General features: G+C 41.2%; 1 protein-coding gene across 5 annotated transcripts in view; it reads left to right on the forward strand.

Annotated features, from left to right (window-relative positions):
- LOC101742836 (major facilitator superfamily domain-containing protein 6) overlaps positions 1 to 15665 on the forward strand; it is a 29701-nt gene that overhangs the window by 2341 nt on the left and 11695 nt on the right. For all 5 annotated transcript variants that reach the window (XM_038021328.2, XM_038021330.2, XM_062675884.1 and 2 more), the window contains exons 2-5: positions 10549 to 10694; positions 11917 to 12502; positions 13697 to 13884; positions 14785 to 14921. In XM_038021328.2, coding sequence (XP_037877256.1) covers positions 10549 to 10694; positions 11917 to 12502; positions 13697 to 13884; positions 14785 to 14921 — 1057 coding nt within the window. The remainder of the gene's footprint in view (positions 1 to 10548; positions 10695 to 11916; positions 12503 to 13696; positions 13885 to 14784; positions 14922 to 15665) is intronic.

Genomic DNA, 15665 nt, shown 5'->3' on the forward strand with positions numbered 1-15665 from the left:
TCTCTCTCTCTTTCTCTCTCTCTTTCTCTCTCTCTCTCTCTCTCTCTCTCTCTCTCTCTCTCTCTCTCTCTCTCTCTCTCTCTCTCTCTCTCTCTCTCTTCTCAAAAAAAGCAAACACATCATCACAGGTTTCACCACTGAAACAACAAACTCAAAACTTTCTCTTCTCCAAATAAATGTACACTATACAAACATGATAATACATTATTATTATATAATATTTTAGTAGATGCTTGCTCAATCTTTGACCTTGAATAAATCACTTCAGAATTAATTGCCTAACATTATGTGATCATACAGTAATTCGCGGTATCAACAGTCTCCAGATTGTGATATTAATGTTATCTAAAATGCTATATCTTATATAATCAGCAAATTATGTTATAAACATTACTATATGAATAGATAGCACAAAATGGTTATGAAACGTTTTGTTCCATAGTTCTTCTAATTTGTGACACCGTCTTTTAAAGTACCTTTATTTTATGTTTTTATTTAACACTAGCTTTTGCCCGCGACTCCATCCGCGTGGAATAGTTATTTTGGCATAACGCAAAATTTAACCCCCACTTCATTTATGTAGAAAGTGAAAATATTTTTGAAATATACCTAGTCAGGCCATAAATCCTGTCACATGTTTAATGTAAAATAATTGAAACAAGTTTATTCATTATGTAACCATTCATATACCAAAATGAACTTAACAAGACATAGATTCTTATGACACTAAAGTTTATTCAAAATGACCTCCGTGATTTTGAATACAGGCCTTCAATCTGCGCGGCCAGTCGTCTATCGCAGCACGAACGAGGTCCATGTCAATATCGGCGGCTGCCTTAATCAGGAATGTCTTGAGTGACTCCAAATTGGGATGAGGCTTTGAGCACGCCTTTTCCTCTAAGTGTTGCCATATCTTGTAATCTAACGGATTGAAATCTGGACTGGAGGAGGGCCAGTCTTCGTGCCGGATGAAGTCGATTTCACGCGCCGCCAGTCAGTCTTGTGTGCTCTTCGCTCTATGAGCTGGTGCCGAATCTTGTTGGAATACCCAGTGCCTGTTATTGAACATGGTATGAGAAACAGGTTCCACAAGGTTCGTCAGGACTGTATTTTGATACACAACTGCATTCGTTTTTACATCTTTCTCACAAAAATGTACCTCTGTTAAGCCCCAATAAGAAACTCCCAACCATACCATGAGCGAGGATGGAAAACGACCTCGTTGGACACGCGGAATACGGTTGCTCGCTTCTTCACTACTGTGTGCGTACACCTTGTCATTTTGTTCGTTGTAGCTCTCTTCTACGGTAAAAATTTTTTCATCCGAAAAAAAGAATTTCCCGATATTTTTTTCCCGCGTACCGCTTCAACAAAGCGCGGCATCCCTTCAGTCTCAGGTCCATTAGACGAGCATTCAAACGATGTCCTGTTTTTCTTCGATATGCCCGAAGCCCTAAGTCTTCATTTAACACCCTTTTCACCGTGGTTCTGCTTAACCCCATCTGAAGGGCCAACAGTTTCTGCTTAAGTTTGGGATTTCTTTGAATTCGCGCCTTCACAGCTTTTATCACTGCTGGAGTCCTAACAGACCGAGGGCGACCACTTCTTGACCTGTCATCTACACTAAAGTCTTCATTGTATCGTTTGATGGTACGATAAGCAAATCTTTTGGTTATATTCAAAATTTTCAGTATGTTAAAAATTTGAATTGGCGCGTAACCGCAACGATGCAACGCAATAACTGCAACACGGTCTTCTTTAAGCGTCCACTCCATATTTAAAAATGAGTAAAATTCTAAAAGTATACATTTTTATTTTCATGAACAATTCGAAATTCGAATTCAATAAACTTTTTTGTGGCCAGCATTCTAAAAGAAAAGTTTTTACTGTGTGACAATACTTATGACCTGACTAGTTAGAATGTTAATGAACTATTTAAATGCCTATTTTGAAACATTATTTATTGGTGCTTCACTTGTATTGGCCTTACCGTGATGCTATAAAGCCTATAGCCTTCCTCAATAAATGGGTTATCTAACACTGAAAGAATTTTTCAAATCGGACCAGTAGTTCCTGAGTTTAGTGCGTTCAAACAAACAAACTCTTCAGCTTTATAATATTAGTATAGATAGGAACATAATAATAATTTTACTGATAGATAAATAGAGATATGACATTTATGGGTAGCCCATGGCCCAGCTTATGTATAGTAACCCACTGAGAAATAAAATAGGTGTTTTGCACACACGGTGAATGCTCACCGTCGCTCATTTAATATTGTTATCCTAGAGGTGAAGCCGAGCCTTGGTACTGTCCTGATTCTCTTGTTTAGATAAACAATGCGTTATGGAGTCAATATCCACTGTAATAACACTATAGAATTGCAGCAGTAATAGACCTTAATTACAACAACAACGTGCTATAAGTGGCTTCACTCACATATCAATTGAACTGCCATATATTATAGTAAATTTTATGAATAATGTCTGCACTCTTTTTTATTATGCAGATGAGCTCACAGTTCTGGTTTTTTTTTTAATGATTAGATGGGTGGACGAACTCACAGCCCACCTGGTGTTAATTGGTTACTGGAGCCCATAGACATCTACGACGTAAATGCGCCACGCACCTTGAGATATGAGTTCTAAGGTCTCATTATAGTTACAACGGCTGCCCCACCCTTCAAACCGAAACGCATTACTGCTTCACGGCAGAAATAGGCAGGGCGGTGGTACCTACCCGCGCGGCTTCACAAGAGGTCCTACCACCAGTAAAAAAGGTAGAAGCCAGTATGAGATTACTCTGACTACAATCAGGCACGAGTTCAACTGTAAAGGTCTTCATTTTATAATACAGATGTTTCATGATTAAAACCGGTACCCATGATTCTTTTGTTGTAATAATAGCCATAAAAACCAAAATGCTAAGAAAATACGGATCGTATTTACGAACCTGAAATCCAAGTTTATTATTTTTACACTATGTAGTCTTATATTGCTAAGAAGAAAATATTCAAATCACGTTCCTTTACGACTGTAAGTAAGTTAGCAGGTATTTCCATAAAAAATGTTGGCAAAAAATCAGTTAGATCTTATTTCTTCTTGGTGTGTGTTCTTAATAAGAAAACAAATTACATTTTTTTAAATAGGTAATATGTATTTTATTAGAAAAATACAAATAAAAGTAGCCACTTCTAACGTTAAGGTATAAATCTAACAGATGGCGCGAAAAAACGATTTCAGTAAAAATGTGAGGTTAGGAGGTATTGGCAGCTTACGGTCGATGTACATGTTTATAAGTTTTCACTGGTGGTAGGGCCTCTTGTGAGTCCGCACGGGTAGGTACCACCATCCCGCCTATTTCTGCCGTGAAGCAGTAATGCGTTTCGGTTTGAAGGGTGGGGCAGCCGTTGTAACTATACTGAGACCTTAGAACTTATATCTCAAGGTGGGTGGCGCATTTACATTGTAGATGTCTATGGGCTCCAGTAACCACTTAATAACAGGTGGGCTGTGAGCTCGTCCACCCATCTAAGCAATAAAAAAAAAGTTGTTCAAAGTATAAAAATTATTTTCTTAATTTTTTTAGTTCAGCCAACTTCAATTCTAAAGGTGCGATTTGGAGCCTTGTGTTTAAAGTAAATGTTCAAGAGACGAGTCTTAGTAGGCAAGATAATAAGTAATATTCCGTGTCCGAATTAAACATTTCGCGGAAGAGTCGTAGCTGAGGACTCCAAGAAGCCGAGGGTAGCTGACCACTACGATAGACCAAACGAATGGTCATTCAATCGAAGAGACAAGGACAGTACGGCTGGAGTTCCGCAAGGCTCTGCCCTCTCGCCCCTCCTATTTAGTTTATTCGTCAAAGATATTCCCCGGTCACCGCCGACCCAGTTAGCTTTATTCGCCGACGACACGAGTGTTTACTATTGGAGTAGAAACAAGTCCCTAATCGCGAGGAAGCTTCAGATTGCAGCCGTAGCCCTAGGACGGTGGTTCCGAAAATGGCGCATAGACATCGACCCAGCGAAAAGTACTGCGGTGCTATTTCAAAGGGGAAGCTCCACACGGATTTCCTCCCGGATTAGGAGGAAGAATCTCACACCCCAGATTACTCGGGCAGCTGTTAGCAAATCCCACCTCTCCTGACTGAGCCTTTGCTCGCCCACCTGTCCTGGTGAAACTGGAAAAAAAAGTTTTACCGATACGCGTTGAACAAGACCCCAATTAAATTCTAAAAAGCCTCTTCCCTGTTTAACAGCCGTTATAATTATATCTGCAGTGCTACACTCGTATTAATTTAACATTCATAAACAAGTCAATTGGTCTTGATGAAAGGCGACGTCGTATGACAACAATGTGCTTAGTGCGAGTTTTTTAACGTTCTCGATAACGTTAAAGTTTACTCATATTTGTATTTTTTTTATTGCTTAGATGTGTGGACGAGCTCACAGCCCACCTTGTGTTAAGTGGTTACTGGAGCCCATAGACATTTACAACGTAAATGCGCCACCCACCTTGAGATATGAGTTCTAAGGTCTCATTATAGTTACAACGGCTGCCCCACCCTTCAAACCGAAACGCATTACTGCTTCACAGCAGAAATAGGCAGGGCGTTTGTACCTTCCCGCGCGGATTCACAAGTGGTCCTACCACCAGTAATTACGCAAATTATAATTTTACGGGTTTGATTTTTATTACACGATGCTATTCCTTCACCATGGAAGTCAATCGTGAACATTTCTTAAGTACGTATTTCATTAGAAAAATTGGTACCCGCCTGCGGGATTCGAACACCGGTGCATCCCTAGATACGAATGCACCGGACGTCTTATCCTTTAGGCCACGACGACTTCAGACTTCAGTATGCAGTTGTAACAGCGCCCCTAGCGGCAAACGTAGGTAAACGTTCCAACTCCATACAAATTTGAGTTAACTTTTACGCTAGCGAGAACGTTAAACTCGCACTAAGCACATTGGTATTCGCGATTTGTTTCGATGATGCGACGCGAAAGATTGTTACATAACGTTGCGCGACTATCAATTTAAATTCGCTTATCGCTTCAATGCCAATGTTAATGACCCCCTTTCGGCCGGTTCCCGGTTTCCTATGAGACCCAACTGGGTTCGCCGGTTGAATTCACGTGCCTTATCGTGCTAGATGTTCCGCTGTTTTGTTTTTTTTTTTTAAAGAGCTTACTAAGCGAATGCCTGTAATGTTTGTGAACATAAACTTTTGCGGGTTTACGATGAAGATCTTCCACTGAGCGAGTGAAATTTCACGGTAGACAAACGATCCGAATTTTGTTGTTCAGAACTTTACTGGTGGCAGGACCTCTTGTGAGTCCGCGCGGGTAGGTACCACCGCCCTGCCTATTTCTGCCGTGAAGCAGTAATGCGTCTCAGTTTGAAGGGTGGGCCGTTGTAACTATACTTGAGACCTTAGAACTTATATCCCAAGGTGGATGGCGCATTTACGTCGTAGATGTCTATGGACTCCAGTAACCACTTAACACCAGGTGGGCTGTGAGCTCGTCCACCCATCTAAGCAATAAAAAAAAAAACGAAAATTTCCAGTGAAGAGTTTTGGATGGAATCTGTGTGCGGTTACAAATATTCAGAGCTACAAAAATTAATTAAATCTACAACGCAAATGCGCCACCCACCCTGAGATATAAGTTCTAAGGTCTCACTATACCTAGTTACAACGGCTGCCCCACCCTTCAAACCGAAAAGCATCACTGCTTCACGGCAGAAACAGGCGACCACCAGTGCGTACTGTATAGTTCAAATTTCTGTGTTCTCGTGGTCCGCCTCAAAATGGTTCGGCATTCCATTCAATGGGTGGCGACCCCTAGAACCTAGAAAATAGTTCTCAGATAACACAACCCCTCCTTTGTTGAAGTCAGGTAAAAATAATAATATACTACACAGTACATTATGGTTTTGTTTGCCTCAAATTTCTCTCAGAAATCACGCATACAAAACCAGACCAGTCTTCGTTTACATGTTATCTAATTGTCGCTATCTCAGAGTGTACATAATAAAATCCAATTAGGGTATTGTGATGTTTGACTTGTCAATGCATGCAATAACAGATAACATTCATACAGATAATAACAACGAATTCGTCGTGGCCTAAAGGATAAGATGTCCGGTGTATTTGTATGTAGCAATGCGACGCGACGGTGTTCAAATCCCGCTAGGGGCACTGTTCCAACTGCATACTACAGTCGTCGTGGCCTAAAGGATAAGACGTCCGGTGCAATCGTATCTAGGGATGCAACGGTGTTCGAATCCCGCAGGCGGGTACCAATTTTTCTAATGAAATACGTACTCAACAAATGTTCACGATTGACTTCCACGGTGAAGGAATAACATCGTGTAATAAAAATCAAACCCGCAAAATTATAATTTGCGTAATTACTGGTGGTAGGACCTCTTGTAAGTCCGCGCGGGTAGGTATCACCACCCTGGCTATTTCTGTCGTGAAGCAGTAATGCGTATCGGTTTGAAGGGTGGGGCAACCGTTGTAACTATTCTGAGACCTTAGAACTCATACCTCAAGGCGGCATTTACGTTGTAGACGTCTATTAGACTCATATGTCAAAGTGGGTGGCGAATTTACGTTGTAGATGTCTATGGGCTCCGGAGTGGTGGCTCTTAATACCAGGTGGGCCGTGAGATCGAAGCCCCCACGTGAGCAATAAAAAAAAATGACTTGTTCATCACACGAATCTATGGCCCTATGTGGGAATCGAACCCACGACCCTCGCCGCAAAAGTCAGGACCGCTAACCACTGCTCCACCGAGTCAGTCAAATTGTGTCAAATAATTGTGAATATTTTTCTAACTACCGTCAATTTTTTCGATAAATAAATTTACTCAGAACGCTCTAACAGTAATCTGTAAACGTTATTTTGAATTATGTCTTCGGGACTTTTTGGCGGGAACGCGAGCAGTGAAGTTGGGTGATTTGTTTTATTTTGTCTATTTAGTGTTTCTTCAGGTTTAAATGCGTAATAACGGTGGTTTATTAACTGTTTAGAATCTGTGAAAGTGCACAAATGTGGGAAAATGAAACAAAGCCGCTGGACGTAGCTTCTGGGATCCCCCAAAAAGTCCCCTGAAAAAATCTCAGTAAATGACCACCATTTTACTGAGATTACATTTCATCTCATATCATCTCATCTTATTTCATTTGATTTCATCCCAGTTGATTAATTTCTCAAATTAATCATCTTCATTTCATTTCATTTCACTCCATATTATAATTTTTCAATACTAATATTATAAAGAGGAAGGATTTGTTTGTTTGTTTGTATTGAATAGGCTCCGAAACTACTGAACCGATTTGAAAAATTCTTTCACTGTTTGGAAGCTACACTATTTCCGAGTGACATAGGCTATAATCTTATTTGAAAAAAATTAAGATCCTTACTAAAACTCTTATAATGTAACCCAAGGTGTAAAAAAATTACCTAAAATATTCTTTACATCGCGTGCCCTGCGAAAACTATTCATGATAGAATAAAATAATGTACCACGACTTTGTAGAACACATTATTATTTACAAAAAGTGTCGCGATACATATCTCTAACTATTATAGTTATGCCGCAATAATGTTCTTTTATTTAAAAAAATAAAACAACGTCAAATATCGTTGAAATTTTTGTTAAAGACCCGAGCGGGGCCGGAGCAGGCCGCTAGTTTTAAAAAATAAAGCAACGGCAAACATTGTTGAAATTTATGTTAAAGACCCGAGCGGAGCCTTAGCGGGCCGCTAGTCATAAAATAAGAATATAAATTAAAATAAGACATGACCTAAAGGTCAGTTACCAGGTCATAAACTCCTTTAAAAAAAAATGTCTTTCATTCACGGAATATACAATAAAATAAATATATACGTATGCGAATCTTGGTGTTTCTCTGACTTCCGTGTGCGCTACACTTATCTATAACGTAACATACAAACTTATCTTTGGATCGTTCAATGCCTAAAGTGTTTTATCAGGCAGATACAAATATTTCTTTGGTAAACTACATGATGATATATTTATCTTGATGCTGGATTTGTTTAAGGCTGTTTTGTATATGTGTTTCTGTTTTTATAAATTTAACTAGCAGGCCCGGCCACACGTTGCTGTGGCTAAGGTTTTTGGTTTCTAAGTAATACGTGGCCGGCTATGCTAATACCAAAAATTAACAAAGTAAGAACAATTGGATTTACGAAATAAATTTTACTTATACTTTAGCCTCAGCAACATGTGGTGTTTATGCCATTCAATTGTAGCTTATATGAAACGTTGGTAAATTTAACACAGCGCCATCTATGAGATATTAATGTCAGACAGTATCACAATTGGCTGTAAAAACTAATTTAAAGCGCCATCTGTTTTAGACTTATGAAACTTACAATTAACAACAATAATCAATATAAGAAATTATTTTATTGTTAATTAATAAATATAGCGACCATTAATCGAAATAAAAACCATCCTATGGCCTAAGTTGGAACAAAACACATATTTAAAATTAAAAAAGTTACAATCGGTTCAGTAGTTTAGGTGTCCATCGCGGACAAACAACGTGACACGTAATTTATATATATATTAAGTAATGAACGATATATAGCGCTCGGCTATGCTTGCAATATGAAGCAGAATTATGCGATCCTACTATATGGACCGAATGGTAAATAGTCGACGTCGCCCTAAACACGTCATTTCGGATCCTTCCGATCCACTATCGGTGCTATTAGGTACCCCAAGTACAAGTCATCGGTCACGTCGAACTCGTCGCTTGCGACAAAGGGTTCAGCGCGTAAATTAACCCGCCGGGTCTTCTCAGTGGGTCGCGTTTCCGATCCGGTGGTAGATTCTGCGAAGCACTGCCCTTGCTAGCAACGTGGTCGGGCTTGAGCCCCGTGAGCTCACCTACTCATTCTGTGAATCTAGTATAACCCCTCGAGGTTACTAGAGTAAGTAGGATAAAAAAGAAAGGTTATAAGGTAGATGCATGCTAGTCTAGTTTTGTAATGTTATTAATGTATATGCTGTTATAAAAAATTTCGTTACGTCATTCTTAATTAGATAAGTAACGAAGCTTTATTGACAATGGCAATATACATACATACCTACATTTGATAAGAATGCAATGCTAAGAAGATTTTCCACGGTGTTTCCTGAGCGCTATGACATGTCCTTCTTCAAACGAGACTTGTGGAGAGTATTAAGCGGTAGGCAGCGGCTTGGCTCTGTCCCTGGCATTGCTGAAGTCCATGGGCGACGGTAACCACTCACCATCAGGTGGGCAGTATGCTCGTCTGCCTACAAGGGCAATAAAAAAAAAAAAAAAAGATAAATGATTTCACAGACTGTGACAAGTTTTAGGATCTTTTTAACCATAACTCTTAAAGAAATTTCGTTGTTTTGTCTCATAGCGTGTGCTTCACATCTTCATACCCGATCCTGCATACCAAATGGTAAACAGTCGACGTCGCCCAAAACACGTCATTGCGGATCCTCCCTATCATTAAAGGTGCTTTTAGGCACCTTAAGCACCGTTCACAGTCCTCGTCGAGCCAATTAACCCATAGACACAGCCCACTGAGTTTCTCACCGGATCTTCTCAGTGGGTCGCGTTTCCGATCCGGAGGTAGATTCTGCGAAGCACTGCTCTTGCTAGGGTCAGAGTTAGCATCACTCCAGTTTGAGCCCCGTGAGCTCACCTACTAGTTAAGGTTACGCTGAAATAGCTTCTCAAGGCTATCAGCTTAGGTAGGAAAAGAAAAAGTGCTTCACATCATGATGTCCACGGGCTACGGTAGCCAATTAATATCTTATGGCTCGCTTGCGTTCTCTTCTATATCGTTCTCTGACTGCTGAGGATCGCGACCACATGTGACGTTCTTCCACTGTGTTCGATCATGGGTGGCACGGACCGAATGGTACACACTACCACCAAGTGCTTCCCTTACTAGATCTGACCATCTGGATGGTGTTCTGCCCATTGCTTACGTAGCTGCAGCAAAAAAGTTGCCTGCGATGGAGTTTTTGATACCTTTTTTTATTGCTTAGGTGGGTAGACGAACTCACAGCCCACCTGATGTTAAGTGGTTACTGGAGCCCATAGACATCTACGAACGTAAACGCGTCACCTACCTTGAGATATAAGTTCTAAGGTCTCAGTATAGTTACAACGGCTGCTCCGCCCTTTAAACCGAAACGCATTACTGCTTCACGGCAGAAATAGGCAGGACGGTGGTACCTACCCGCGCAGACTCAAAAGAGGTCCTACCACCAGTAATTACGCAATTTATAATTTTTGCGGGTTTCATTTTTATTGCACGATGTTATTCCTTCACCGTGGAAGTCAATCGTGAACATTTGTTGAGTACGTATTTCATTAGAAAAATTGGTACCCGCCTGAGATTCGAACACCGGTGAATCGCTCAACACGAATGCACCGGACGTCTTATCCTTTAGGTCACGACGACTTCTAAAAAAAAACAAACAAACATACCTAACAGTCTTTCCTTGTTTGCAGCCCTGGGGCCGCTGTTGCCGCAAATGAATGTGTTCGGGCGGCAACTGGGAGTCACGCCCGCAGCGATGGGAATCGTGACGGCGATTCTGCCCCTGCTGTGGGCGACTGCGAAGCCACTCTTCGGCTACGTTGTAGATTATTGGCCGGTAAACTACAATTCGTTCATTCGTTTTCATAGCACGTAATGTACGCTAAAAGCCAGTCGCGCTGGTTCAACGGCCTCTTGTGGCATGGCGTTACATTGCGTACTCGCGGATTGTGAACCTACTAAAATCAAATACGTTTAATAAATAAATGTTGTTTACCGTTCACAATATGCAGGGTAGTTTATTCCCATTTTAGCACGGGCAGTAATTTTACTACACAGATACGGTGTGCTAAGTCAAACAGAACAAAGCGATACGCGCTAGGAATGTTATTCCTTATAACTCAAATTTGGGTTACAATGTTATTCCTTGCACTTATGGACAAACCATTCCCAGTAGAAGCACCCATAACTATGTTTCTTTTTTTTTATGTTTGAAGGATTACTGGTGGCCCGGAGGCCTTTCCAGTTTCACTAGGACAGGTGGGCGAGCAAAGGCTCAGCCAGGAGGGGTATACGTTTCTCTGCTCTAACGTTGTTCCAACTCCATACAAATTTTAGATAACTTTTACGCTATCGAGAACATTAAAAAACTAGAACTAAGCACATTGGATGCAATCACAATGACTAGTGGGAGGGCGTTTCGTGAACCTGCCAGGGTAGATACCACCTACCTGTCTAATTCTGCTGTGAATCTGTCATTCAGTTTCAAAGGCCCATTGGGCCCAAGAATTGAGACTACGGACTCATGCCTCATGATGGACTCCGGTAATCAGTAAATCAGTAAAAGAAAATTCCTATATCTTGACCGCCTTATTGGTACACTGATTGACGAACCCAACCATTATACTACGTGTGGGGTTACGGGCTCTCGTATCGAATCTGCGCAGCATCTATGGTCAAGAATCCCCTTGTCGGGTATTTTCAACTGATGCCTTACAAGAGTCTTTCTTGGTAGTTTGACTATATACCCTCATCATCATCATTCTCCTGCCCTTCTTCCAGTAACCTGTGGTCGGCGAAATATATTTTCTCCTTTCATACTCCTCTATCATATACCATTTATTCGCTCACTCCCCTCTTACACATATCGTTTTTCACGCTATCCATCCATTTTTTTTTCAGTCTAATTTTTCCTCTAAAGCCTTCCACATCGATATTTAAAACTCTCTTACCAACCTCATTGTCATTTCGTCTTATCACAACACACATTTGACTGCCCTATTGATATAAAAGCAAAAATAAAGGTATCGTGCTAAGAATTATTTCTGTGTACCCTACAGGCGCACAGGAAGCTAGTATTCATGCTGCTAATATCGGTTATGACCGGCTCGTACTGTTGCCTCTGGTTCTTGCCCACCCCGGAAACCGTCGAGCCGCCCCTCCTGGAATACGTTTATAAACTGGAAACCGTTGATTTGAGACGAAACGATCAGTCCCTGAACCTAGAAAAGTACACGTGCCACTGGAATTGTACTCCGGGAACGTTCGATGTGTACCTGCGGAACACGACCCTTATCGATACAGCATACTTGGACAGTGACGTCACGAATTCGACCTGTCTGACCCTGAACATGGACTTAAGCGAAGTCCGAGACGGGCAAGTGAAGTGCACGCCCAGAGACGGCTGCGATTTGTTGTGCTACGAAAAGGGATTGAATCGAGTCAAAAGAGAGATATCAGGTTCCACTAAGAATTTGGTTGACGTTAACGAGAAGATCTCTGGTGATTCTTCTGTTGAAACGGGGGGAGGAGGTAGCGTCTATGTGAGTCTTACGTTTTGGGCGTTCGTGGTTCTGATGAGTCTGGGTACAGTGGCGTTTAATGTGGCCAATTGTATCGGTGACGCCGTGTGCTTCGACGTGCTTGGTGAGTGGTTTTTGTTTTATTCGAATTTGAGGCTTTTTTTTTTGCATGGCAGCGTTCATCCACGGTTCATTTCTAGGGAACTGCCCTCCACGGTATTACCCGAGCGCTATGTTATGTTCTTTATTTTGCTCAGTGTTGTTAGCGTTAGGCAGCGACTTGGCTGTATTTCCAGCGTTGCTGACGTCCATGAGCCAACGTAGCTCTTATAATATGACGCGCCTACCTACCTATAAAGACGTAAAAAAATATCGAAATATTTACCGCGGCTCCCGCGACTCATGGTTATAATTAAAACTACTTTTATGGTTTGGTCACGCGTTGTCTCCAGACAATAAAAACCAGGAGTAAAAGTAGTTTTATTTAAGGCTTCACGGTCCACTCGGTGTTGGACAGTCACTGAAGCTCGTGGATGTGGTAACATTAATACCGCCATTCTCCTTGGGGCCACGCCACCCATGAGGGGTATGACGCTTATATCTTCATTACAACAGCAGTAATAGGCATAGGATGAAGTAACTAACCTTAAAATCCAGTATTTGGTGTAGTGTTTTTATTTATTTTTATTGCTTAGTTTGGTGAACGAGCGCACAGCCCACCTGGTGTTAAGTGGTTACTGGAGCCCATAGACATCTACGACGTAAATATGCCACCCACCTTGAGATAAGTTCTAAAATCTCAAGTATAGTTACAACGGCTGCCCCACCCTTTAAACCGAAACGCATTACTGCTTCACGGCTGAAAGAGACGGGGTGGTGGTACCCACCCGCGCGGGCTCACAAGAGGTCCTACCACCAGTAAATATGTGTGATAGGGGTTTTGTGAAAGACTAGTCCACTGAGTTTCTCACCGGATCTCTTCAGTATGTCGTGATCCCGATCCGGTGGTAGATTCAGCGAAGCACTGCTCTTGCTAGGGCTAGTGTTAGCAAATTCTCTCAGGTTGAGCCCGTGAGCTCACCTGCCCGTCCGAGCGTAGCCGGAAAAGCTCCCTAGACTACCAACGAATAGGTAGGGGAAAAAAGTGAAAGGGTTCCCGAGTGGCAGGAAAGGGAAAAGTATGGAGGTCTCTTTCTAGATCCACCGAAAGATGATACATGATGATAGATGAAGGTATGTGACAGCAGCTAGATGCTACAAATAACGGTCATCGGGTCTTTGTGGGGGGTCAATGATTTAATTAGATAAACTCTTGAAGGTCCAGATCGAGGATCGAAATACGGTGCCCAACGAGCTTGGGGCACTATCGGATATGGGGTGACGGCCCTGCTGGGAGGTTGCCTGGTGGATATGGTATCTGATGGCAAGTACAAGGACTACACGCCGGCGTTCGTGATAGCCCTAATTGCGACCGGCATCGATCTTTATAGCTGCAGAGCGTTGACGGTAAGCGAATATCTATATTATGTTCATATACAGGGTGTAGCCAAAAATAATAAGTAAAATCTGTATATACATTTTTTTTAATTACCCTTGTAGGCAGACGAGCTTACGGCCCACCTGATGGTGAATGATTACCGTCGCCCATGGACTTCAGCAATGCCAAGAGCTAAACCGCTGCCTACCATTATACTATTTACAAATGTTTAAAGGCGAGATCAAAACACTTGGAACATTTTTCGTCCGTGTAGCTATTGGTAAGTTTTAGTGTTAATTTTGTTTTAATTGTAAAATATTCTTTGTTTTTTATTTTTAGAAGAAAATATAATATCAATAAAAATACAAAATAGAAAAAGTAATATATATAAAATGAATCGATTTCCGAGTATTGGGTGAACACTTGTATGCGTTGTCTTTTGTCGTTTTACGAAGTAAATACTTTGTGAAGGCGCAATGAAAATCAAAATCCCTGACTCCGTATGTCAGCTGTTTTTGTTTTTAAGGGATTTTATGACCTGGTAACTGAGACCTTTAGGTCAAGTCTTAGTTTAATTTATATTCTTATTTGTGGGAAAAATGATAATATGGAGTCAAATTAAATTTTAATGAAATGAAGATGATTAATTTGAGACATTAATGAAATGAGATGAAATGAAATGAGATGAGATAATATGGGATGAAATATAATCTCAGTAAAATGGTGGTTTTTTACTGAGTTTTTTTCAGATTAACCTATTCTTAATTTTACCATAGATTATAAAGCAACAAAAGTTTGGCAATAAAAATAGAGTATACATATGTGTGCGTGTCAAATACACGGTAGTGTGTTTAATGTTTTTTTTATTGATTCCACTCTTCGCGTTTCCATCAAAAAGTCCCAGCTGATTGTCAACAAAATATTTTCAGCTACCCTCATTATCGAGCCCCACCGATTCCGGTGCGGCATTACGTTCTGTACTGCGGATACCGAAGGTGATTGTGTTCATAGTGTTCGCCGTACTGGCGGGCACATTCGACAGCTTCATAATCTATTACATGTTCTGGTAAGTGTTGCCATAAGAACCGCCACGGAACTTGGTAGGCAGCGGCTTGGCTCTGCCCCTGGCATTGCCGACGTCCATGAGCGACGGTAACCACTCACCATCAGGTGGGCCGTATGCTCGTCTGTCTATAGGGCAATAAAAAAAAAACTTACGTCTTACATTGCTGCATACAAACAACATGTGTGGTGTCGTGGGACACCGGATAGGAACGAGGTTTCTTATTATAAAAATTTTCATTTTAAGTTCTATTCGAGGTATAAAGAAAATAAAACTGGAGGTTTCGCAACAACCCACGGCGAACTTATTGTGGTACACTTCATTCACGGTTGTTTGCATAAGAGTTAGTGTATTGCGCAAACGAACGCTCTGAGATCGTCCTTTTTCTTTTTTTTTTTTTTTTCTCCCTACCTAAGCTGATAGCCCTAGGGGCTATTTCAGCGTAACCCTAACTTTAGTAGGTGAGCTCACGGGGCTCAAACCTGATGACGTTGCTAACACGAACCCTAGCAAGAGCCGTGCTTCGCAGAATCTACCACCGGATCGGAAAGCGACCCACTGAGAAGATCCGGCCAGAAACTCAGTGGGCTGTGTCTGAGAGTGTCGTCCTCAATGAATGATAAACAATATGTAATTTTTTGTACATTATTAAAAAGTTAACTTTTTAATAATGTACGACTTAAGTCGTACACTGTGTGCATTACTAATAAAATCTTACGTTACGGACGTTTTTTCCCGGTTAGGGTA

The sequence above is a fragment of the Bombyx mori genome, chromosome 24 (assembly GCF_030269925.1).
Source record: "Bombyx mori chromosome 24, ASM3026992v2".
NCBI lineage: Eukaryota > Metazoa > Arthropoda > Insecta > Lepidoptera > Bombycidae > Bombyx > Bombyx mori.